Genomic DNA, 24,738 nt, shown 5'->3' on the forward strand with positions numbered 1-24,738 from the left:
ATTCTTATATTTTTTAGTAAAAAAATAAAAAATATTAGGAGATATATTTAAGATAATTCAACATTTTCAAAAAAAATTAATATATAATTATATTACTTATATTTTTATTTAAATATAAATTTTAATATATTTATGACATTACGATTTAATTCTAATTCAACATAACGGTTGAATCGGTAACCAATCTACTCAATTTCTTTTTCAGTCCACTCATCAATCCAATTTTTAAAATATTAAATTGCCTACCGTCAGGAGTTGGAAAGAGAATGTGAAAGGTTAATGAAAAGAGCAATTTTTTCACTTAAAATCAAGATTTCATTTGTTATTTTTACTATTTCATGTGTCCATATTATATTATTTTAATGAACTCTACTACACAGGTTTATTACAGTCATCAGAGTATTATTGCTAAAATAACAATGCTACAAAACAATAAAAAAAAAATAAAAAAATAAAAAAATAATAATAATAAATTAATAAAAAAAATTATACTAATCCTGACATTATTGCTTGGATAGACAGTTGGGCCCTTGTCTACAAGCATGATATAGGGTAGTTGGTCAGTGTCAATCCATCCAGTGCGAGCCAGGTTATGTAGTCGGCGGCTTACCTTTATAATTCTCTTTCACACTCAAACAGTACCATGCAAACCGCTTAAGTATTTAAAAGTGAGACGGTTATTCAGTATATTCGAAATATAAATATGTGGTGTTTTATAAGATTTTAATTAGTAGAAAATGATAAAAATTCACGATCTATGTTAGGGAGGAAATAATTAGTGATTGACTTAGAATATAATCACATAGTATTTCAGAATTATTGAATAATTTCTTTTCCATTACTATTCATGTTTTAAATAACAATATTGGGATCCCGGTATTAATGGTCTGTATCAAAAAATATGAACTGATATATTATCCATGAATAACAATTTTAAAAGTTTAAAATATTAATAAATCGATGCATAATGTAACTATCCATATTTAAAATCATATTATTATTTCCATTACATTACAAATCATTCCAATATCACAAAACACCTTAAATTAATCTACAAAGAGACACTGTTTGTCTTGGCTCCTAGGAATCTCTAACCCACCTCTTCTCTTTATAAATTGCAGTCCCTTCTCTCAATTTTTCTTATCTCACAGTAGAGCAGAGAAACATATTATTCATGGCTGCTCAACATGGAAACTCGTTAAGGGTCTCTATAAACAACACAGTCTCTGTATACCCCAAAACTTTGCACCCTCCACAACTTCTCAGTCTATCAAATTTAGATAGACAGTGTCCAATTCTCATGTACTTGGTTTTCTTCTACAAACCATCATCTAATGCTGACCAAAATCAAAACTTTTCTGTTAATGATGTTTTCGGTAAGCTCAAAACCGGCTTAGAAGAGACCCTGTCGGTCTGGTACCCAGCTGCAGGCAGGCTGAGCTTGAATCCGAACAATGGAAAGCTCAATATATGGTGCAATAATGGTGGTGCAGTTCTAGTTGAGGCGGCGACCCAAGTTACAATCTCAGAGCTGGGAGATCTCTCTCAGTACAATGAGTTCTTTGAGAATCTTGTTTTCAAGCCTGTTGTCAATGAGAATCCCTCAGAGATGCCTCTGGTTGTTGCTCAGGTTAGAATATTTTCTTGAATTTAAGGGGAAAGAAAAAGAATAGAAGAATTATGTATGGTTCTGTTTGTTTCCATAGAGAATCATCATATTTTGCAAGAAATTCTTTTTTAGTTCACAATAAATTTTCTTCCATATATATATATAGCAAAATTCACTTCTTATTTCTCCCCCTCTTCAAAACTACTAGCATAGAATTGATCAGACCCTTTTTTTTGATCAGACCCTTTTAGATTAACTCCCTTCTGACTCTTGAATCATTCACCACTAACTCATCTAATAAAAGTTTAAATTGTTATAGCTCAGATAACTTTATTATTTATATCTTCAATACATGCAATAGATGTTTCCATAACATGGAGATGTGATATGTTAATGTTGTCATGTGTTTTCGTTGTGCACAACTTACTTTTCAACAGTTTCTGAATTAGGATTTTCAATTTCACAAAAAAATTTATCTTGTTTCACAGAGAAATTTCATTCGATTCAGAAAAATTTGCTCCACTTAGGGGCTACCTATAGTTAAAATTTGAAATATCCGTACATTTTTTGTGAAAAAATTTTCATCATATTCAAATGCTTGCAACAAAATTTATTTTCATTTTTGTTTCTTTTCTTTCACTTTCTACCATTTTTTTTTAAAAAAAAAAAAAAAAAACAACAATATTTTATTGTGTGTATCATGCCTTTTTTTTGTCTACAATATCGTGTTTCACGGCACTAGATCATTTATACCTAAAATTCTTGGTATCATGTACCCAATGTATCTTGATCACATAATGCCGTGAAATTCTTGAATTTTAAGATTTTCTCCATACATATGTGCTTCTCATGCCATCCATATATATGTTTGCTATGAAGCACGGATACTTCAGAAAGGGTGACGTATCCGTATCGGATACTTATCGGATACCGATACTCTTCGGATGCTCGCGGATACGTATCAGATACTTCTTAAAAGTATCGGATGCTTCTTAATTAATTTTTTATTAATTTTGAAGTATCGGATACTTAATTTTGAAGTATCGGATACTCGAAATTACATATTACTTATAATATTTTATTTAGTTCTTTGATAAAAGGAATATAGTGAGAGTTAAAGTAATAGAATTTGTCAAATTGATGTATCCCTGTTGTCTCTCTCACTTCTCTCTCGCTTTCTCACTCTCTCACGTTTCTTCTCTCTGCTCTCATTTTTTTTTTTGATGTTGGCATGTAAGGATGATGTTTAATTTGCATTTGCTTTTGCTTTTAGTTTTGAATGTTTTATGAATGTTTGAGCACTTTATGTTAATAGGAATCCCTCTCTTTACTTATTAATTTTCTTTAAGTTTTATTTTCATGCATATTATATTACATTATTAAAATTATAATTTTTTTTTTTACGAATGTATCCCCACTGTACCCGTATCATATTTTTTTAAGTTTTGACATATCGCCATATCCACATCCCCATATCACCATATCCGTATCTGTGCTTCCTAGACTATCATTGATAACTTAAAAAAGTATATTTGCTGAAATTTTTATTTAAGAATGGTTTTTTGGCTTTAGCTAAGGTCTTGTGATATTCACTGATGAAGGGGAACAAGTTGAAACTATTGACCTTGAAGACTCTTAGTTTTATAAGAATCTTTCTTCTTCATCAAGTTGTTTTTTGCTTTAGGTTTTATTTTTATGCATACTGCATTACTAAATATTGTTAAAATAATATTTTTTACGAATGTATCTCCGCCGTACCCGTATCCTAGTTTTTCAAATTTTGTTGTATCGCCGTATCCGTATCGTATCGTATCCGTATCCGTATCCCGTATCTGTATCCGTGCTTCCTAGTATGTTTGAGAAGCTCTTACCATTTAATAACATATGGAGCCAAAAATGGAAAATATGAAGTAACTAGTAGTCTATCTGTTGTGATCTTCTTTTTCATGAAATGGTGTTTAGGTCACAAGATTTGGTTGTGGAGGCTACTCTTTGGGTATAGGCACAAGCCACTCTTTGTTTGATGGACCAGCAGCATATGATTTCTTACGTGAATGGGCCTCTCAATCTAATATGAAAATGAAAGCAAACCAAGCTCTTGAATTGCATAAACCAGTGCATGAAAGAGGGAGATTGTTAATGGCTAGTAATCATCAAGCCCCAATAGAAGAAACTAAAAAATCGAATCCAACAATAAGGGTTGCCGCCATAGATCATCTATATCAGTTGATAAAAGAGGCAGCTCGTGATCATGGTCAGAGTGATCATGAAAATTATGTTCTTACAACTTTTCATCTAAGTGGTGCAATGATACAAAATTTGAAGCATAATGTCTTTGGTGACAAGAGAGGAAGGTTTTCTTCCTTTGAGGTTGTTGCAGCTCATCTTTGGAAGGTATAATTTCTCAACTGTTTTAACTTTCTCTCTTGTTCGTTTATTTTTCTCACACAATAACCGAGTTCAGTTTGAAACCTATTTCATGTGGTATGGTAGATCTCTAACCTGTAACATATAATACTTATCACACACACACACACTTAGGTTTTAGGATTTTAAATGACATTATGGGTGTAATCATATTGAGAGTATCTATTAATATATTGAGAATCGAGTGATACAATGGTGAATGTTTTAAAATAATAATAATAAATAATTTTATAAAAAACAAACTGATCGTGTCAATTGTAAATAGTCTATATTGGTTGTGAATTGAGTCATAAATCGACTACAAACAATACGTATCAAAAGCTGGTCAATACATATCAATTTTCATTCTCAGCAATTTGGGTTATATTAGGATTGAAAGGTTAAAAACTAACCATTTTGTTTGGTTGGTTTTGGAGTTCTTAAAATAATTTTTAAATTCTCAATTTGTACTTTAGTTTCTTGTTGAATTTTGTTAATATTTTAATTTTAAAAAAATTACTTTTTAAATTTACTTAAACTAGATACACTTTAAAAGTACAAAATTTGTGGGGGAAAAAAAAAAAAAACTCTTAAAAATTTCACTAAATATAAATAAAAAAAATACAAAAAAATAATATATTTTTGTATTTATTGAATTATTTTTAAATTTTTTTCATTAATAGTTTACTTTAAAAATATATTTAAATTAAGTGCATCTAAAAAATTGGTTAAAATATTATTAAAAAAAAAGTTCACAAAAAACAAAAATTTCAAAAACTATTTTTGAAAACTCAACATCAAACAGATAATAATATTAATTTTGCTCTTTAATTTTTTTTATGCTATGTCAATTTAATCTAATTAATAATGTCTGTTAAAAATTTGATCAAAAACTAAAAACTAAATGATCTATTAAAAAGGTTATGAACCATATTTGGGCATTAACCCGTCAAGGGAGCTTCCATTTGCACACTATCTCTTTTCTCAGTTTACATCACTTTTTCGTTCAAATTCAACAATGGAACAAAAATTAATTGTTCAAATATTAATTACCGAACATAAATTAATTGTTTGAATATCAATACCGAATTGAGTTTTCATTTGGTAGTTAATATCTAAATCATAAATTTTTATTCGATAGTTGATATCCAAACGCAAAAGTGGTGCGAACTAAGAAGTTTTGCGGTGTGTAAATAAAAGCTCACACCGCTCAATCACCTTAAGGAGAGAAATTAGACTATTTTGTCCTTTGATTTCAATCTAATTTTTAAAGAGTATTATTAATTAGACTATATAGACAAAATGTAAAAAATTTAATATGCCCCGCTTTTGAAGAAATGTTATGGTTAAAATAGCCAAAACGCTATATAGAAGTTTTTTTAAAATTTTTTTTTTTAAAGGTTAAATGCAAATACACCTTCTGAGATTTGCTTAAAATACGATTTGCTTCTTATGGTTCTAGAAATTACATTGCCTTCAAGTTTTTAATTTTATAATAAATGACTATTTTTATTAATAAATCATTAAGTTGATTAATAGTTTTAATGATATCAGAAATTTATTTCAATTAATAATTCAAGTTATTTTGTCATTGTATATATAGAAGAGTAATTAAGAATTTCATTTTTTCAGCTAATTCTGTTAAATAAATAATCCTGATCATTGGGAATTTGTAATTTTTCATATCACAGGGGGTAATCTGCATTTTAAGTAAATTTCAAAGGGAGTTTTTGTATTTGTAATTTACCCAAAAAAGAAGTCAAAATGTCACATCTAACACATCAATTAATTACGTTTTCTCTCACAATCATATATTCAACTAAAAAAATATTTCAAACACACTAACTTTTTTTTATCTTATAAAATAGTCGAAAAATTACTAAAAAAAACCAAGTTACCAAACGGGCTCTAAGCTCGGGGCATTATGAACACCTGCATTCAATCCAATCAGTTAAATTAGGATGGTAAACCAGCCTAGTCCAACTTTTGCAAAGGCTAGAACTTTGCTCAATTCTAATTCAGTTTGAGGATTGTTAAAATTAATTAAGCTTGAGCTAAACTTGGAACTCGGTAATAATTTTTTTGCTATTATTTATATTATTTAAATATATAAACGATATATTCATCTTATTATTTAAATAAATTATAAACAAACCAACTTATTTGAGTTTGAACTTGGCTCGTTTATTAAATGAACTTAAAAGTCTAACTTAAGTTCATTTATTTATTTAACAATTGGATTGAAAATGAGCTGATTCGAGCCGAATAATAGGTTGTTCAAGTTTAATTTATTTACATAACAAGTCGATTGTAAACGAGCTTTTAACTAGTTGAACACAAATCGAGCTAAAATAACTTGATTTTTTATAGTACACATAAGCTTATTGAACCGAGTAGTAGGTTGTTGAAACTTGACTTGAAAACTTAACAAGTTTAAAATTATATTCAAGTTTGACTTATTTTCGTAACCAATCAATCTCGAATAAGTTTTAAACAAGCCAAGCACATGAGTGAAACTCGATTAGCTTGGTTTGTTTAACACTCCTAATTAACAAATTGAGCCACCCTTACCAAGCCGAGCGGGGCTTACGAGCAATTCATTTGCAATGCTAGTGTAAATATATGTTTTTATTATTATTGATATAAAAAAAAAAATAGAGAATTTATTGATGAAAATCAAATATATGTTATATGCATATATGCATGTATGTTGAATCATATATAGCTGTTGTTGGATATCAGGCAAGGACAAAGGCTCTAGGACTGAACAAAGACACAGCAGTGTGCTTGCAATTTGCAGTGGACACAAGGAACAAAATGGTTCCACCACTCCCAAAAGGTTTCAGTGGCAATGCCTATGTGCTTGCCTCTGTTGCTTCCACATTTAGAGAACTAGAAGAACAAAGCCATGAAACAGTAGCTGAGAAGATCAAGGAAGCAAAGAACTCAGTCACCGACGACTACATCAATGCGTATATCGAGGCACTCGAAGGAGGAGGAGGAGGACAGACTACTCTCCCTCCCTTGAAGGAGCTCACACTTGTTTCTGATTGGAGAAGAGTTCCATTTCACAAGATTGATTTTCTTGGTGGTTCTGAAGAAGATTATGAAGTTGGTTATGCAACCCCTTTGGTTCCTCCACTCCCACAGGTTGCTTACTTGATGGAGAATCCTCATGAAACTAGTGGCATTGATGTGAGGATTGGTTTGATCCCAACAATGCAAACTGTTTTCTCAAACTATTTTCTCAGGAATATTGTGTAATAGACTCAAATAATGCCATTTGAATTTCTCTCTTTTTAACACTGTTATTATGGGTTTTATGTTAGGTGGTATATGGGAATGTGGTTAATTAGATAATGATTTTCAATTATTAATATTATAATGAGATGTGTCAGTTAGCTTTCCCCTTCTTTTTTAAAATGCCATTATAGGAAAAAATAGGAAATGTTGGGGCAGAATGAGTAGTTTAAGAGGGGGTACAAATCCTTTGTCCCAAATTCCCTCCCTCGGTCCAAATGCATTCCTAAGTATAGAATTTTATTTCGAAATTTTTATGTCTCGAGATTTTTATACGATTCTATGATTCAGAATGTATTGAAACAGAAGAATAGATAATCATTCATCAATAATGATTAAGTGAACAACACTCATCATCCATCAAAACATCTCTCCATTTTTTATGGAGATAACCTTCCATTCACTAGACAACCTATTTTCAATTGGAACTTTTTTCAAATAAACTAAAAAGAAGGGGTTAGCAACATCATTAAGTCCTTAATGCATTGTGGGGCAATTACTTAGATATGAAGAAAAGGAATACTTTTGATATGCTTGAATCTAAAAATTAGTCAAGGAAAGGAGGTAGATAACCAAATCAAAAATGATTTTTTTGAAAAATACTAAATTCATTTTTTTCTTCTTCTTGTTTTTCATCCAAATGAAACAAAAGCAAGATATAGTCCCTCCCATTTTATTTCTTTTCGCTTTTCTTTACTTTTCCTTTTAACCCGTAGAAGTTCCAAACGTAGCCTTGTTTAAAGGATTTACTTGCTAATCACTATAACAAATAATAAATAAATAAGAAGCAGAAATAAATTAATAAATAATTGAACTACAAGGTCTCTTTTGTGAATTTTTAAAGAACCTAGATACAATAGGATGAGACTAATTACAATAGCCAGCAGAGTTGTTCTCAAAACCTAGATGCTCTAAGTTCACTTGAACTACAAGGTTTTTTTGGTTAATTTTTATGATCAAGTTCAAGCACAATGGCCCCGTTTGGTAGAGCTGTGGGAAAGTGATTATAACTTATAGCCTAACAGCTTATACTTTATAACTGTGAACATAAGCTGATTTTTGACTTATAAATTTAGTTTCTCCTCCCCCACTCAAAGAATAAGTTGATTTTTGACTTACAAAAAGCTATAAGCTGTATTATTAAGCTGAACCAAACACATCAAAATAACTTAAATTAAGCTAAAAGCTGAAATAAGTTAGAAATAAGCCCTACCAAACAGGGCCAATAGGTTTTCTCATTAATTTGGTAGGTGAAAACAAGATTGACTTACTGAATATTAATGTATTGTGTAAAGCATGGTGGACTAATCCAATTCCTATGCACCTACAAGGAAGCACCCAAGAAACAAACTACTGATTAAGGCCTCGTTTGGGAACATGTTATTTTAGTAATTTTTTGGTTAAAATATGAAGTAAAAAAAACTAATATGTTTGAGATGATTTTTTGACTTTTTACAAAAAGATGTGCAAAAAGTAGAGAGAAAATGGAATCTTTGACTTTTTGGTATAAATTATTGATTTTTTAGCTTTTTTAATAACTTTTTGATTTTTAGGCTAAAACAACCACTTGTCAAACGAGGCTTAAGTTATTCAGAATAATTTGACAAAATCAAGGATTGAATGATACTCCATTTTGATTTAAGATTTACTTAGCAAACAAACATTTATTAGGAAACGTTTACAAATTAATGTTTCTGTGGAGGCCGAATATTGGGAATCGTAGAGATGCCGAATAGTCAAACTTGGAGTCGAAATATATAGGACTCGGCACCGTCTCGCATGCTCGAATCCTATCTTGTTCGGCCAAATAGCCAGTCGAGCAAGGGGCCGAGTGAAAAGCAGTTTGCTACAATTGAAGCCGAATGGCGAATTGAAAGTGGACCCAATCCCGAGGCCCAAGAAAGAACATATATAAATAGAAGAACATCAGGCAGGAAGAGGTATGTGAGAACCATTATACTTTACTTAAAATATAAGTAATTCAGAGAGTAAAGACTGACTTGCCCGTCAGAGTGCTAATTCCGGCACCCCCGACCAGAGTGTTAGTTCTTTTTTAGGTGACTACCTGAGGATCACTAGCGTCCCCCAGGATCTAAAGAGTATTTAATTTTCAAATCACTTATCCACAGTTTCCTTGTTCGTCAAAATTTCTATGTACAAAGTGTTTTGTGATTATTTGAACTATAAATGAATTAAGCTACTTTAGCTTAACTTGTAAATGCTTGTTAAAAATTTGTTTAAAATCGACTCAATATATAAATAAGTTAAGCTTGAATACAATTTAAAAGTCATTAAATTTAGATTCAAAGGGAACAAACTACTAATCAGTTCGACTCAATTACATGCAGAAATTAAGTTATTAAAGTTCAACTCATGATTAGTATAATTAAACTCGTTTGAGATCTCCTCCAAAGGTAAACAAGTTGAACTTGAATGTATTTTCAAGCTTGTTAAGTTTTCAAGTTAAACTTTAACAACTTACTATTCAACTGAACTTAGTTCAATTATAGCTCTTAATCATGATAATTTGAGATCAAATCATTGGACAAATTAAAATAAAAATCAAGGAGAGGGAGAGAGAAGGGTCGAAAATAGTCAAGTTCTAGTAGTGAATTCCATGAATTATCTCAAGAACTGGGACATGACAAAATAACAATTATATACTATGAAAAACAAATGATAAAAATAGGAGTACTATTAAATCAAACAAAAAAACCAAATCAATGGACAAGCTAAAAAGAAAAGGAGTCAGAAAGAGATCAACAATGTCCCCAAGCATTTGAGGCTGCAAACAAATCAAAATCAAAAGTTACAAAACACCAGTTAGTTGAAAGATTCTAAAACGTAAAAAGCTTATTAATGATACTTTGTAGATGTCAAAGTCTAAGCAATATATAGTTAGATTTTAGATTTTGGTACCTTCTCTTGCGATGGTCCAGTCCTTGTCCTGGCCAAGAGCCCAAAAAAAGTATCCACCTAAGCTCCGGGCCAGTGCAAATCGGACCTTCAACTTCACGGATCCGACATCATCATATCCGACCCATGATCCACCAGCATAAGAATAGAAACAACTACTCTGTTTGTCAAACTTGACAGTTGTATTATTCTCAGTGTTAAAATCCAGAATTTGAGAATAAACCAATACCCCACCTCCGGGACCTGGCCCAACTGCAGGTGCTCCAATTCCATTCACTTTCGGGTGGTCTTGGAGCGTCCATGTTCGACCATATAACGGTAGGCCCATGACTAGCTTTTTGGGCGGTACACCAACTTGGATCCATGATTGAATTCCAAAGGTAGTGCTAATATTACTATTCGGGTCATCTAGGGCTGAATGCTCACCCGTGACCCGTTCCCATGACCCGTGGTAATCGAAGCACATTGGACTAACTCAATCCACTTATTTACGTATAGTGTTTCCCGGGTAAGTTCGGGCCTTGCCCAATAAAGTGATCTTTGAAGCATAATAAACTGCTGAGGTCAAGAGGAGACGAGTTTTTTTAATGGCTTTTGCTTCCTTTTTTAGAGTCTTTCGTCATTGCTTGTAAAGTAAAGCAAGATGAAACATGTCAGTATGATTTTCTGGAAACTCCCAATCTAGGTCAACGCCATCAAACCCATATTTTCGAGCTACTTCAATAGTAGAATTAATGAAAATAGCACGGGTCGACTCGTTACTAGCCATTTTAGAAAACACAATTGGGTCATTACCACCTCCTGCTATGGATAGTAGAGTTTTGATGGGTGGGTTCCGGCCACAAAGCGCACCCGTGAACTCTGGGAGCTTTTCTTGGTCAAATGTTGTAATATTGAGCTTGTAAGTGGCGGGTTCAGGTAAGAGGAAGGCATAGTAAATGTGGGTGAAGTACGATGTGTCGATGGAAGATGCAGGAAATCCATTACCCGATGGCCAATAAGCAGCTTTGATTCCCCGGGCCAGAGGAAAGGGATAAAATGGATACGGGTTTGGTGACAAATAGCCTAGTGATTTAGGGGCCGGTATTGCTGGAGAGATTGAATCACAATCCATGATGGTTATACAAAAGAGTGCAAGAACGGTAAGTGATGTCAATTTTTTGATAGCCATGGATGGGATTGTGAGCTGTGAGAGTGCTATGACTTTGGTTCAATTTGACATTTACATGACACAAACACACACATATGTAGAATGCATAATCTTTGGTTGCATCAACATTCTATGTTGTTTTTGGAGGGTTGTGTTCATGGTCTATTGGGTTTGGATTGAGCAGGACAGCATAGTTTCAATAGTTTCAAACTAATAAAAAAAAACATGTTCACTATCTAAAAATAAAAAATAAAAAAAAATTGTTAAATAATATATATATTTAAAAATCTAATCAAATAAAACAATAAACAAACTGCCTCTTGTTCAGAAAAGCTCTTTTAAATATAGCCAAGAGATACCAAACAGTTTCTAGGTGTCACAGTACTTTGTTTTGGATGGTTCTCAAAAAAACCTTTGGATTCATAGTAAGCACAACTCATAATTTAGTCATTTTGTTTTGTTAGGTTTGTTTTCTCAAAGATTCAATTATTGCAATTGTTGTTGTTCAAAAAAAAAAAAAACTTATTGCAATTGTAAAAGTTGAGACAGGAGTCAACTAAAGTGAAATTAATTTGTTGTGTATACAAAAACCATCTTTCAATCTAGAAAATGCCAAAGTTAATTGACAAAAAGTGGAAATGGTTCTTACAAGAAGTTTTATGTATTTTTGTTTTTATTTTTTTGGTCAACTACTACCACTCCCTGCATCCCTTTCTGGGGCATTTCCCTAAATAAGTCAAAATATTAAATCAATTCCCAAACTAAATCTACTTTTGAAAGAATTTTTAAAATAGACTAAATCGTGGTTCACAACCACGATTTCAACATATATACGCCTGTCTCGCGTGGGATTTGGGAAGTCTTAAAATCGTGGTTACAAAACGCGCTTTTGATTAAGAAATCGCGGTTACAAAATGCGCTTTTAATTAATTTTTTTTTCTTCTGAACTCGCTGTTATAAACTACGTTTTTATCCAAAAAAAAATTTCTTCTAAACTCGCTGTTCTAAACCACGCTTTTATGAAAAAAAAAATTTCTTCTAAACTCGCTGTTTCGAACCACGTTTTTTGGCCATAATTTTTTCTTCTGAACTCGTGGTTATGAACCACGCTTTTAGCCTAAATTTTTTTTCTTCTGAAAGCGCGGTTCTGAACCACGCTTTTTGGCATTTTTTTTTTTAGTTTCAATTTAACTGAACTCTAAAGAAGAAATTTTTTTTTTTTGGTTTTTTTTTTTTTTTTTTTTGTTTCTGTTATCATTGTTTTGGTGATAATGTATTTCAGAATAATTTTTTGGGTTAAAATTATTTTACTAAAACCGTTCTCATGTTAATTTTTTTTCTCTTTTCTTTTGTCTTTATTTTGGGTTAGAATGTGTAATTCAGCATTTTTTTTGGCTTAACTAAAGTAAATTTATTTTGTTCTTTCTTGTGTTTGTTTTGGGTTAGAAGGTAATAATGTAATTCATAAATTTTTTGAGCTTTAGTAAAGCCGTTTTGATGTAAATTTTTTTTTATTTTATTTTTTCTTTGTTTTGGGTTAGAAGGTGTTATTCAGTAATTTGTTTGGGCTTTAATAAAGCCGTTTTCCTTTAAATATATATATTTTTTTCTTTTGTCTTTGTTTTGGGTTAGAAGGTGATAATGCAATTCATAAATTTCTTTTCGCTTTACTAAAGCCGTTTTCATGTAAAGTTTTTTATTTTTTTCTCTTGTCTTTGTTTTGGGTTAGAATGTGTTATTCAGAAATTTGTTTTGGCTTTACTAAAGCCGTTTTCATGTAAATATATATATATATTTTCTTTTGTCTTTGTTTTGGTTTAGAAGGTGATAATGTAATTCATAAATTTCTTTTCGCTTTACTAAAGCCCTTTTCATGTAAAGTTTTTTATTTTATATTTTTTTCTCTTGTCTTCGTTTTGGGTTAGAATGTGTTATTCAGAAATTTGTTTTGGCTTTACTAAAGCCGTTTTTGTTTAAATAATTTTTTTTTTCTGTTGTCTTTGTTTTGGGTTAGAAGGTGATAATGTAATTCATAAATTTCTTACCTAATATTGTCGAAGTGTAGACATTAACACCTAATTCGCGCTTAAATCGGTAGGTGGCTCAGAGTCTGAATAATCCGAAAGCTCAGTGTCAGAGACAAGCTCAGGATCCTTCATGATACCCTTGATAGCCGCATCATTTGGTTCTGTTTTGTTCTTCTGGGCATCCTTCTTAACTATGTATAGCTGCACATCACGGGTTAACCTACGGCGCATTTGAGAAATCTCACGTTGTAGTCTTTCACATAGTCGATCAACATTATCAGGATCTTCCTTTTGGATCTCAACAGAACGTGCTTTTGGCACCTTCAATCGATTTTCCCGACATAATCTTTCCATTTGGACTCGCTCTATAAATAGTGCGGGCCACTTCAGAAGTCTAGCGTTTGCTAAACCATATCCTGTTTGATTATCTGATGGTTCCTCCACCAAACCTCATGGATCTCGATAGTACTTGGGCATGACAAAATGTCGCTTCCCAAACCTATCATGATAAGCACAAGAGGCATCTAACAAAGTAAATGGTGTTTCATCTTCAGCATCGCCACTTCCCCTTCCCCCTCCTCGTCGTGAACTGTCACCCCTTTGCAAGTTCCTACCACCTCTGCGATTCCCACTCCCTCCCATGAACCATGTAGCCATGCTAATTTTTTAAAACAAATGAATGATAATTTCGTAGGGCGAAATGAGTTGTAAGGTTGTGTCTTCACCTTTAGTCGTTTATATAGTTGGTTATGAACAGCTTTAAAAAGTTGGCCCTGCATGACAATCCCACATATACGAACAAGGTATGAGTTGTCACTAGAATAAAAAAAAAAACAGAGAAAAGGAAATATTGTGTACCAAGTCACGTGACTTGACAATCCATCTGCATATATCGACAAAGTAAGGGCATGCTCACTGTAAGGTAAATCAGTGAATTCACTGTTGCCATGACTTTCTGAATTGAGAATCCCACATATATTAATAAGAAAAGAGTTGTCACTGTAATAAAAAAATCAAGCAAAAAATCGAGAAAATCAAAGCCTATGCATCAAGTCACATGACTTGACAATCCATCTGCATATATCGACAAAATAAGGGCATGCTCACTGTAAGGTAAATTAGTAAATTCATTGTTGCCATGTGACTTTCTGAATTGAGAATCCCACATATATTAATAAGAAATGAGTTGTCACTGTAATAAAAAAATCGAGCAAAAAATCGAGAAAACCAAAGCCTATGCACCAAGTCACATGATTTGACAATCCATCTGCACACTACAACAAAAAGCACTTTTGGCGACTAAAATTGCATTTTTCGTCGCTGAAAGTAGTACAATTGGCGACTAAAATGGAATTAGTCGCCAAAATTGATCACTTTTGCCGACTAAAAGAGTTTAGTCGCCAAATATAAGGGTATTAGCGACTAAAAGGCAGTTTAGTCGCCGAATGTAGGGGTTTTAGCGACTGAAGGCAGTTTAGTCGCCGAATGTAGGGGTTTTGGCGACTAAAGGTTGTTTAGTAGCCAAAAGTCACGGTTTTTGGCGACTAAAAATGATTTAGTAGCCAAAAGTGATGGTTTTGGCGACTAAAAACAGTTTAGTCGCTGAAAGTAAAGTGTTTTGGCTACAAAAAAAAAATTAGTAGCTAAAAACAGTCCATTGCCAACTAAAATTCAGTTTAGTAGCCAAAATGGGACGTTTTTGACAACTAAAAACAGGTTTAGTCGCCTGTACGGGGAGCAAATATTCCGGCGTGCCCGTATTCCTTTCTTCCGTGCTCCGTCGATATCCGATCACCTGCGAGCAAATAACGGTGAGCTACCCGGCGGTGTGTGGCCGGAAAAACCCTCCGACGGTCAAGTTAGCACACACCTTAGAGGGAATAGAGAGAAGGGAGAGAGTGTTTGAGTGTAAGGATCTTCTTACAGAGTTTTCGTCTGTTGCGTATGGGGGGCGCAGACATGCTTATATACCTTCTGAGCCCCATATCCACTCCCTGTCATCTCCTGACATGTGGCTCTACTATCCCATCTGTCAGCATAAACCATGCCATTCATCACCTGCTCTCAACTGCCTGCCAACACAGCTGGTGCTCGGCAGCCGAGCTACCCTACCCCGGTCGTACCATGCTTCATACCTTAAGCGCCTAACCGGATAAACAAACGGTGGACCGGGCTAAGCGGCATCCCGGCCGAGCCTAGCCCGGATGCTTACTTTGATCGGCCTTCTCGCCAGTCAATCAACTACCTCGGCTGACCGCGCCTTTCCGAGCGCCGGTCTCTCGGTCTGTCTGGTTTCGACCATCCTCGGACCAAGCATCCTGGTCTGACCGGTCACTTCCCGACCGAGCAACTTCTGCACGGTCCGGGGCGGCACACAGTCCAAACCTTGCCCGGCCCAAGTTCTGGTAGCCCATCTCCGGGTGAACAGTTGATCATCTCGGCCCAATGCATTGCTGGGCCCTCAGCTTGCCCGGTCGATACCCCGGCCCAACACCGGATCATAAATCACCCTCTCAATTGCCCCTTAATCCCGTCCGCGAAAGCGTGACTGGGATTACTCACTTCGACCGAGATAACATTTCTCCGGTCGTCAAGACGCCAAGCCTTTGCCGAGCTAATCTGCTATCCTTACCCGGTCATGTTCCTCGGCTTACGGCCTTTTCGTCGAAAGTAACTCGGCTGGCTCTTCGTCTCTTCATCCCGTCGCTTCAATCCTGACGTAGCCATAAATGGGGACACGTGGCGAGCTCCCATTGGTCATCGAGAAGCCAACCCGCCGTTCTTGTCAGATTTTGAATTTGGGCGGTCTCTTTCGCCTATACAAACTCCCCCCCCATCGTTCCATTTTTTCCTACTGCTGCCTCCATCTCTGACGGTTCTAAAGCTCAAGCTCGACTGCCATTCTGCCATTCTTCGTGTTTAGGAAGAACACCCTCAGCCCTTCACAGGTAAGATACTCAATCCCTTTTATGTTGCTATTTTCTTTTATTTTACACACATTAGGGCACAAAAACGTAGCTTTTAGGGCATTGACCATTGAAAACGTCACAAACCTCCCACTGTTCTTGGCGTTCTTCGTCTTCCTGAAGAACGCTGAAGAACTGGGGTGAACCGGGCTCTGGGCCTTCTTTTGATCCAAAAAACCAACCAAACCGGGCAAACAACATGTTTGTAATAACCACGGCACAAACCGAGATAACCCAATTACTCGATCGCTTAACCGGGCTAAAATTAGGTCTGCTTGGGCGACCGAGCTCCTTAATTAGTCAACCGAGGTGGTTTGGCACCCTTACCGACCGAGCTGAAGTCTAGCTCCTAATGCGAAACCGCGCTCACTTACACTTGCCATCCTTTTCCTGCAGAGTCCAAGGGGACCACTGCCATTCCTGAACCTCTCAGGACCGAGCTGCAGCCAATTACCACCGTGCCCAACCCATCAACCGGGCTATAGTAAGTCGGCCACGAATGGGGAAATTCCGCTTCCTAGTGGACACTCCGGCCGCGCTAGCCGCTTTCAGAGAGGATTACGGCGTCCCGGCAGACGTCCATCTCGAGTTGGCCGAAGAAGAAACCACGCCTTGGGGTAGGGAGGAATGCCCCTTCACCGTGCTGTCCATTGTCGAAGGGGGCCTTCGTTTCCCTCTTAACCCGCTGATTACCGAGTTCTTATGCCGAACCGGGCTAGCGCCAACCCAAGTGTCCACCAACACATACAGGATAATAAATGGCGTGCATGAGTTAAATAACCGGTTAGGCATAAGCCTAGGTTTAGCCGAGATCCTACGCCAATACACACTTGGCCACACCGGCGACGGTCTCGCCTATTACTTGAAGATTCGACCGGGCCGAGAAAAAATCGTAACCGGCACACCAGACAAGGATCTTCATGACGATGATTTCTTCTGGGTGTCTGGTAACTATGAAACAGCCGAGACACCGGGCTGGATGATTAGCAAAAGTTTTGGGAGCACATGTAAGCTGCGCAAATAATCTCGGTTTACATACTTATGTTTTTCGCAGTTTAATCATTCTCTTGTTTCTTTTGCAGCCATCCAAGCCTTGCAAGCCAACTACAACTTCCCCAACGTAGAGGCGATCAGGACCGCGCTTCGCTACCGGGATCGTGACTGTAACCAACTACTCGGCTACAGTCCTACATATAGATATTCCGCTCCCCGCCGGAGTAAAGTAACCGACTTCCTCAGAGCTCCTTCGCCACCACCAGATCCAACCCTTCCCGACGTCCCATTAATCCGGTTAACAGATGAGTAAGAAATGGCCAAGAGAAGTCGAATCAAGAACCTGCTCACCGCCACATCTGCCGAGGTCCCAAGCGTGGTAACCCGGTCGCCAACCGCCGGTCAATCCAGTGGCGCCGTGGTCGCCCTAGCCACTCCATCCGCCGGGCAATCCAGCCGAGAACCTTCTGCGCGGCGGGCCGGGAAAAGAGCTCGGGCAGATCCGTCCGCCGAGCTAGTCACCGAGCTCGCCACCGAGCACCCCACGGACGCCCCCGCCCCAGTGCCAGCCTGGCGCCCACATCTGAAGCACCGGGGTCAGGACATCCCGGCGACGGCTTCGATCAAGGCTGACAAAGAGCATCTGCTCGCCTTTGATCTGTCCAAAGCATTCCTACTACCGAGCGACGTGGTTGGCAGCGACCACGTCCCTGACACTCGGTTAGTCAAGTCATCAGTAAAGTCCATGGCCAGGGTAAGCCAATGCAGCTCTGAAAATTTTCCTAAGTGTTTACCCGGTTCCGTTTCTCATCAACTTTGTTTTTTGCAGGCCATTCAAAAACAGCATCTGGTTTTGGAGCGCATCCACCGGCTTTGAGAGCCTTCAAGCCGAGCTGGGCCGGGCTAAGGCTTCCCTCCAGATAGCCAATGCTGACAACAACAGACTGCTCGGTCAGCTGGAAGCGGCCGAGAAAAAACAAAGTGAGCTCCAGATTGAGGTGGACGCTTTTAAGAAGATGAAGAGGAGAGCTTGCCGGGCTGCCAACAATGCCGGGTTTAACGAAGCCGAGAAGAACTACAAGAAGCAAGTCTTTGCAACACAAGACATCTTTTTCAAGGCTGGCTGGAAGTCCGCCTGCGAGCACCTCGGCCAGGGCTCCGACACCGATGTTTTTACTAATCCTCCTCCCGCCAAGCTACCGGTCTACCTCGTGCCTTACGCAAATGATGTATTCAGTGCGCTTCAAGCGGAGGCCGAGGAGGGGCTTGAAGAAGGAAGTGATGAGACAGATTCGGAGGCTGAGGACGCCGAAGTGGAAGTGCAGCCCGGTCAAGTTGAGCCCGGTGCCCAAGAAGCGAGCCCAACCGTCAACCTTGAGGCTGCCGAGGATGAATTCACCAATCTATCCCCCTTGGTTTAGTTTTCTTTTCTTTGTATTTTTGCTTTCAATACTTTTGATGTAACCGGGCTCTGTCCCCATCTTTTGTAATGAATTTCTTTATCAATGAAAGATTTTGAATTTTTGCAAGTGTACGCACGGTTGTAATCAATTCTGTCTTCAGCAAAACATCTCGGTATAACTCATCGAACCGGAATACATAACACGGTCTAAGTACTTTAGCAGAACGAGACAAATTCATGAACCGAAATAGCCACTTCGGCTGTAACTAAGTTGAACAAACCAACACTTCCAACCGGAGTACATCATCTCGGTTGGGAATCCAAAGTTGGACAAGACACCAACTCTTCCAACCGGAGTACACCATCTCGGTTGGGAAGCCTAAGTTGGACAAGACACCAACTCTTCCAACCGGAGTACACCATCTCGGTTGGGAAGCCTAAGTTGGACAAGACACCAACTCTTCCAACCGGAGTACACCATCTCGGTTGGGAAGCCAAAGTTGGACAAGACACCAACTCTTCCAACCGGAGTACACCATCTCGGTTGGGAAGCCAAAGTTGGACAAGACACCAACTCTTCCAACCGGAGTACATCATCTCGGTTGGGAATCCAAAGTTGGACAGAACACCAACTCTTCCAACCGGAGTACACCATCTCGGTTGGGAAGCCTAAGTTGGACAAGACACCAACTCTTCCAACCGGAGTACACCATCTCGGTTGGGAATCCTAAGTTGGACAAGACACCAACTCTTCCAACCGGAGTTCACCATCTCGGTTGGGAATCCTAAGCTGGACAGAACACCAACTCTTCCAACCGGAGTACATCATCTCGGTTGGGGATCCGAAGTTGGACAAGACACCAACTCTTCCAACCGGAGTACACCATCTCGGTTTTAAACATTAAAAGAACAATCCAAGTGCTAATGCAAAATGACTTCTATAATTTGACAAAAAGAATTACATTCTGCTTTGCAAGCCAAAAAATTGCTTTAAAAAGAGGAAAGTAAAAAGCTTAAAAATAATACAATTTCAAGTTGGCCGCATTCCATGGCCGGGGTATGGCTCTTCCCTCTAGATCCTCCAAGTGGTTGCCAGCCAGACCAGTGATCTTGTAGGGTCCTTCCCAATTTGCCCCTAGTTTGCCTTCTCCTGGCACCAGGGTGTTGCCCATAATCTTCCTCAAAACCCAATCCCCAACTTTGAACGGTCTGGGGTGCACTGTCTTGTTATACTTCTTGGAGAGCTCTTGTTGGTAAGCGGCAACATGGATGAGGGCTTTCTCCCGGCGCTCTTCCGCTAGGTCCAACTCCAAGGCAATAGCCTCGGCATTTAGCTCGGGCTCAAAACTCTCAGTTCTGAGGGTGGGCATTTCAACTTCCAAGGGTATGACCGCCTCCATGCCATAAGCCAAAGCAAATGGGGTTTCCCCGGTCGAACGTCGCGGGGTTGTTCGGTATGCCTAAAGGACGCTCGGTAATTCTTCAGCCCACTTGCCCTTAGCCTTTTCCAACCATTTCTTCAACCCATCCAGTATAGTCTTGTTTGATGCTTCGGCTTGACCATTGGACTGCGGGTAGGCCGGGGTGGAGTTGTAGAATTCTATCTTCATATCTTCACAAAATCCCCTGAATAGGCGACCGTCAAACTGGGTGCCATTGTCGGAGATCAAAATCTTGGGGACGCCAAACCGCGTGACCACGTTCTGCCAGACAAATCGCTTCACGTCTTTCTCTTTGATGGTTGCCAAGGGCTCAGCTTCAATCCACTTTGTGAAGTAATCAGTGGCCGCGATGAAGAATTTCCGGTTGCCCGGTGCTGTTGGCAGTGGTCCCACTATATCTAGTCCCCACATGGCGAAAGGCCAAGGACTGGTGAGGGGAAGAAGTTCCCTGGCGGGCTGGTGGATCTGATGGGCGAATTTCTGGCATTTTTCGCACTTGCGGACATATTTTTGCGCGTCGGCCTGCATGCACGGCCACCAGTATCCCTGCGAAATAGCTCGGTAGGCCAAGGATCTGCCCCCGATGTGGCTACCACAAATGCCTTCATGAATTTCAAACAAGAAGGCCTCCACACGATTCAGGTGCACGCATTTGAGATAAGGACCGGTGTAGGACTTCTTATACAACGCGCCAGATGGAGAGAGCCAAAACCGCTCTGACTTCACCCGGATTTTGTGCGCTTCTTTCTTGTCTGTTGGAAGAGTCCGGTCTCGGAGGAACAAGATCAAGGGGTCCATCCAGGAAGGGCCTAGCTCGGCGCAGAGTACATCCGTCTGCCCGGCGTTTTCAATGCTCGGCCGCGGAAGAAAGTCAATCAACAATGGGTTTGGAGACGTGCTATCGACCATGGAGGCGAGGCCGGCGAGTTCATCAGCCCGGCTGTTTTCTTCTCGGCCAATCCGTTGGACTCTGATTGCCTCAAACTGCTTGATATGGTCTCTGACCAGAGCTTGGTACTTTGCCATCCTGTCGTCCTTCGCTTCATAAATCCCTGAAACTTGGTTAACCACAAGCTGGGAATCACTATATACCAGAAGCTCGGCAGCCTTCATTTGAATTGCGCTCTTGAGCCCAGCAAGAAGCGCCTCGTACTCAGCCTCGTTGTTAGACGCCGGGAAGCCGAGTGTGATAGAATGCTCAATGGTTAGGCCGTCCGGGGATATAAGAACGATACCTAGGCCGGCGCCATGACGGTTGGACGCTCCATCAACAAAAAGCTTCCACATGTCCCCCACAAAAAGCTTCCAGCAGTCAGATGGGTCCTGAGAGTTGCGAAGGGCGATGGGATCACAACTGCTCGGCTGTGCAGTGTCAAGTTTGGTGTTGACCGGTTCAAATTCAGTGCCCCTTGGTGATTCGACACCGGACTCAGCAAGTTGGTCCGTAATGCCCAAGTCCGTAGGCGAATCACCAGGTTGCGGTGTGAAGCCGGCCGCAAGGTCTGAGCTGCCTGGAACCATTACTCCTCCCCTTGAGGATTCGGCACCGGACTCAGCAAGTTGGTTCAGAATGCCCAAGTCCGTAGGCGAATCATCAAGTTCTGAGCTGTGCGGAACCATGCCTTCCCCCCTTGGTGATGCCGTACCGGACAGAGTGGATGGGTTGGTGATAGACAATTCCGTCATCGCATCGCCGGGTGGTATTACCGTGCAAAGTGAGGGAACTTCGATGGTGCGCGCTAACTCCGCGGCGCGACCTTCTTCAGCTGGTTGTTCCTCAGTTGGCATTGGGTGCGTCTCATCATCTGCCTCGGCAATGTCGACCGGGCATACCGGATGAGTGCCAGGTGAGAACTCGGCAACAAAATCGGCCAAGGTTTGCGCTTTGATTGCGGTGCGCGGCTGGAACTTCACTTCGAACTGTCCCAACTCGACCGCCCACTTTAAAATTCGGCCTGAAAAGTCTGCGCGCTCAAACAAGGCCTTGAGGGGAAACTCGGTCAGTACGACGATGGGATGGGCGTGAAAATAATGTGCCAATTTCCTCGAAGCCATCATTAGTGCCAACGCAAGCCTTTCTAGCGGCAAATACCTCGTCTCAGCCGGCAGCAAGGTCTTACTTACGTAAAAAATTGGGAGGTGCTTGATTCCTTCAGCCCGGACTAACACCGCACTTACTGCGTGCTGGGAGACGGCGAGGTAAAGGTAGAGTTCCTCACCGGGCTCTGGTGTAACCAACAGCGGCGGAGAAGACAAATAATTCTTGAGCTCGGCCAAAGCTCGGTCACACTCGTCATCCCATGAGAACTTTGACTTCAAGGCTTGAAAGAAAGGGCGGCAGCGATCTGATGACCGGCTTATAAATCGATTAAGCGCGGCGGCCATCCCGGCCAGATGCTGCACGTCCTTAGCCGAGCTGGGCTGCTTCAATTCTTGCACGGCTCTGATCTGAGTAGGGTCTGCTTCGATGCCTCGGTTCGTGACTAAGAATCCCAAAAATTTCCCGGACCCCACGCCAAAGGCACACTTCGAGGCGTTCAAGCGCAGCTTGTGCTTCTTTAGAATGGCGAACATCTCGGTTAGGTCGGTCAAATGGTTTGCCTCATGTCGGCTCTTTACCACCATATCATCGATGTAAGCCTCCATCGTCCAGCCGAGCAAAGGAGCAAACATTTTGGTCACCATCCTCTGAAAGGTTGCCCCGGCGTTTTTCAAACCAAAGGGCATAACTCGATAGCAGAAGAGTCCCCTTGGAGTCGTGAAAGAGGTGATCTCTTGGTCAGGCCCATGCATGGCAATCTGGTGATAGCCGCGGTACGCATCCAAGAAACTGAGCCGATTGTGTCCAGCCGTCAAATCCACTAGCTGGTCAATGCGCGGCAAAGGGAAGCTGTCTTTTGGACAAGCTCGGTTGACTGTCTTGTAGTCAACACAAACTCGCCACTTTCCATTCTTCTTAGGCACCACTACCGTGTTGGAAATCCACCGAGGGTAGTGCACTTCCTGTATTGCTCGTGCTTCAAGCAAGTTTTTTACCTCCTCTGCTACTACCTCGGCGTGATGCAGCGCCGACCTCCTTGCTCGCTGGATGACTGGCTTTGCGCCAGGGAAGACATTGAGGTGATGGCAGATAAAGCTTGGGTCAAGGCCGGGCATGTCGTAGGGCGACCATGCAAAGACTTCGATATTTGCCATCAAAAACTCAATCATCTCGGTTCTCTCCATGGCCGAGAGACTTGAACCGAGCAAGAAGAATCTGTCCGGCTGCTCGGCATCAATCCGCACCTCAACCAATTCTTCAACAGCCTTGTCCTCGGCTTTGGTGCCAACATCATCCAGGACACTCTGGTCCTCCGGTCCCTCGATCATTTGAACGAATCCTTTGGCAGCCCGGCTCCCGTTGACCGCCACGAAGCATTGCTTGGACATGACCTGATCACCCCAAATCTCCTCGATTGCCCCCATAGCCGAGGGGAATCTCATCACCTGGTGGTAGGTCGATGCTACGGCTTGCATGGCGTGAAGCCATCCTCTTCCAAGGATAAGGTTGTACGTTGAAGGGACTTGTAGCACCCAAAACTCCACTTGCTTGACCACGGATCCCGCTTTGACCGGCAGGATAATCTTTCCCAATGGCCACTCCGGCTGCGAGTTAAATCCAACCAGTGGCGAAGTGGCCGGAGCCAAGTCTGTCTCACGGAGTTTGAGCTGTTTGAACGCATCATAATACATGATCTCGACCGAGCTTCCCTGATCGATCAAGATCCGTCTAACATCAAATTCTTTGACGCGTAGTGTTACTACAAGAACATCGTTGTGCGGCGTCTGGATACGCTCTAAATCTCTTGAGGTGAAACTTATCACGTCTTTCTCTTCTGTCTTCCCCCTCTTGATGGCAGGTTGCACTGACAACACTTCCCTCATATGCTCGGCCTTCTTGATCATGCCCCGGAGTTCGCAGACACGCTCCGGTTCCACGATTCCGTGGATGACATTAATAACTCCCTGTGGTGGTGTATCTCGGTCGTCCTGTCCCCTGGGATCGACCGGAGCCTGATTCGGTTTCACTCCGCCATCAATGTAAAGGTCCAGATGCCCGGCCGCAACCAGTTCTTCCAAGTGTTGTCGCAGAGGCAAACAATCCTCAGTCCGGTGGCCCCTCTCCCGGTGAAACGTACAACGATACCGCGGATTGTAGCCCTTTTGTCCATCGCCCAATTTAGCAGGAAACCGGACATACTCCTCGTCTCGGATTTCACTAAGTATACGATAGATTGGAATCTTGAAGACCGTGGTTATGCCAGTCCTTGCCTTCATTCTTCTGTTTGCGTCCTCAACGTCATCTCGGGGATAATCATCCCGGTCATTCCGACGTCCTCTACCCCGGTTTTTTCGATTTGAACCTCGGTCTGATTCCTCTGCTCGGTCATTTGAGCGGTTGGACTCTTGCCCAACTGCGTGCACCTTGCCTGTTGTCTTCTTGTCTGTTTCGACCGGAGTGGCCTTCACGGTGGAAGCCGACGCATC

General features: G+C 40.1%; 1 protein-coding gene and 1 pseudogene across 1 annotated transcript; one reads left to right on the forward strand and one right to left on the reverse strand.

Annotated features, from left to right (window-relative positions):
* Nucleotides 1-1,015: 1,015 nt before the first annotated feature.
* Nucleotides 1,016-7,422, forward strand: BAT1 (HXXXD-type acyl-transferase family protein). The gene is made up of 3 exons (XM_028226052.2): nucleotides 1,016-1,630; nucleotides 3,572-4,003; nucleotides 6,758-7,422. Exons 1-3 carry the CDS (start codon nucleotides 1,175-1,177, stop codon nucleotides 7,277-7,279), a joined length of 1,410 nt encoding a protein of 469 aa, XP_028081853.2. The 5' UTR covers nucleotides 1,016-1,174; the 3' UTR covers nucleotides 7,280-7,422.
* Nucleotides 7,423-10,074: 2,652 nt separating this feature from the next.
* LOC114286606 (class V chitinase CHIT5a-like) lies at nucleotides 10,075-11,345 on the reverse strand (annotated as a pseudogene).
* Between the last annotated feature and the right edge of the window lie 13,393 nt (nucleotides 11,346-24,738).

The sequence above is a fragment of the Camellia sinensis genome, chromosome 11 (genome assembly GCF_055761805.1).
Source record: "Camellia sinensis isolate YWXY chromosome 11, ASM5576180v1, whole genome shotgun sequence".
NCBI classification, from domain to species: Eukaryota; Viridiplantae; Streptophyta; class Magnoliopsida; order Ericales; family Theaceae; genus Camellia; species Camellia sinensis.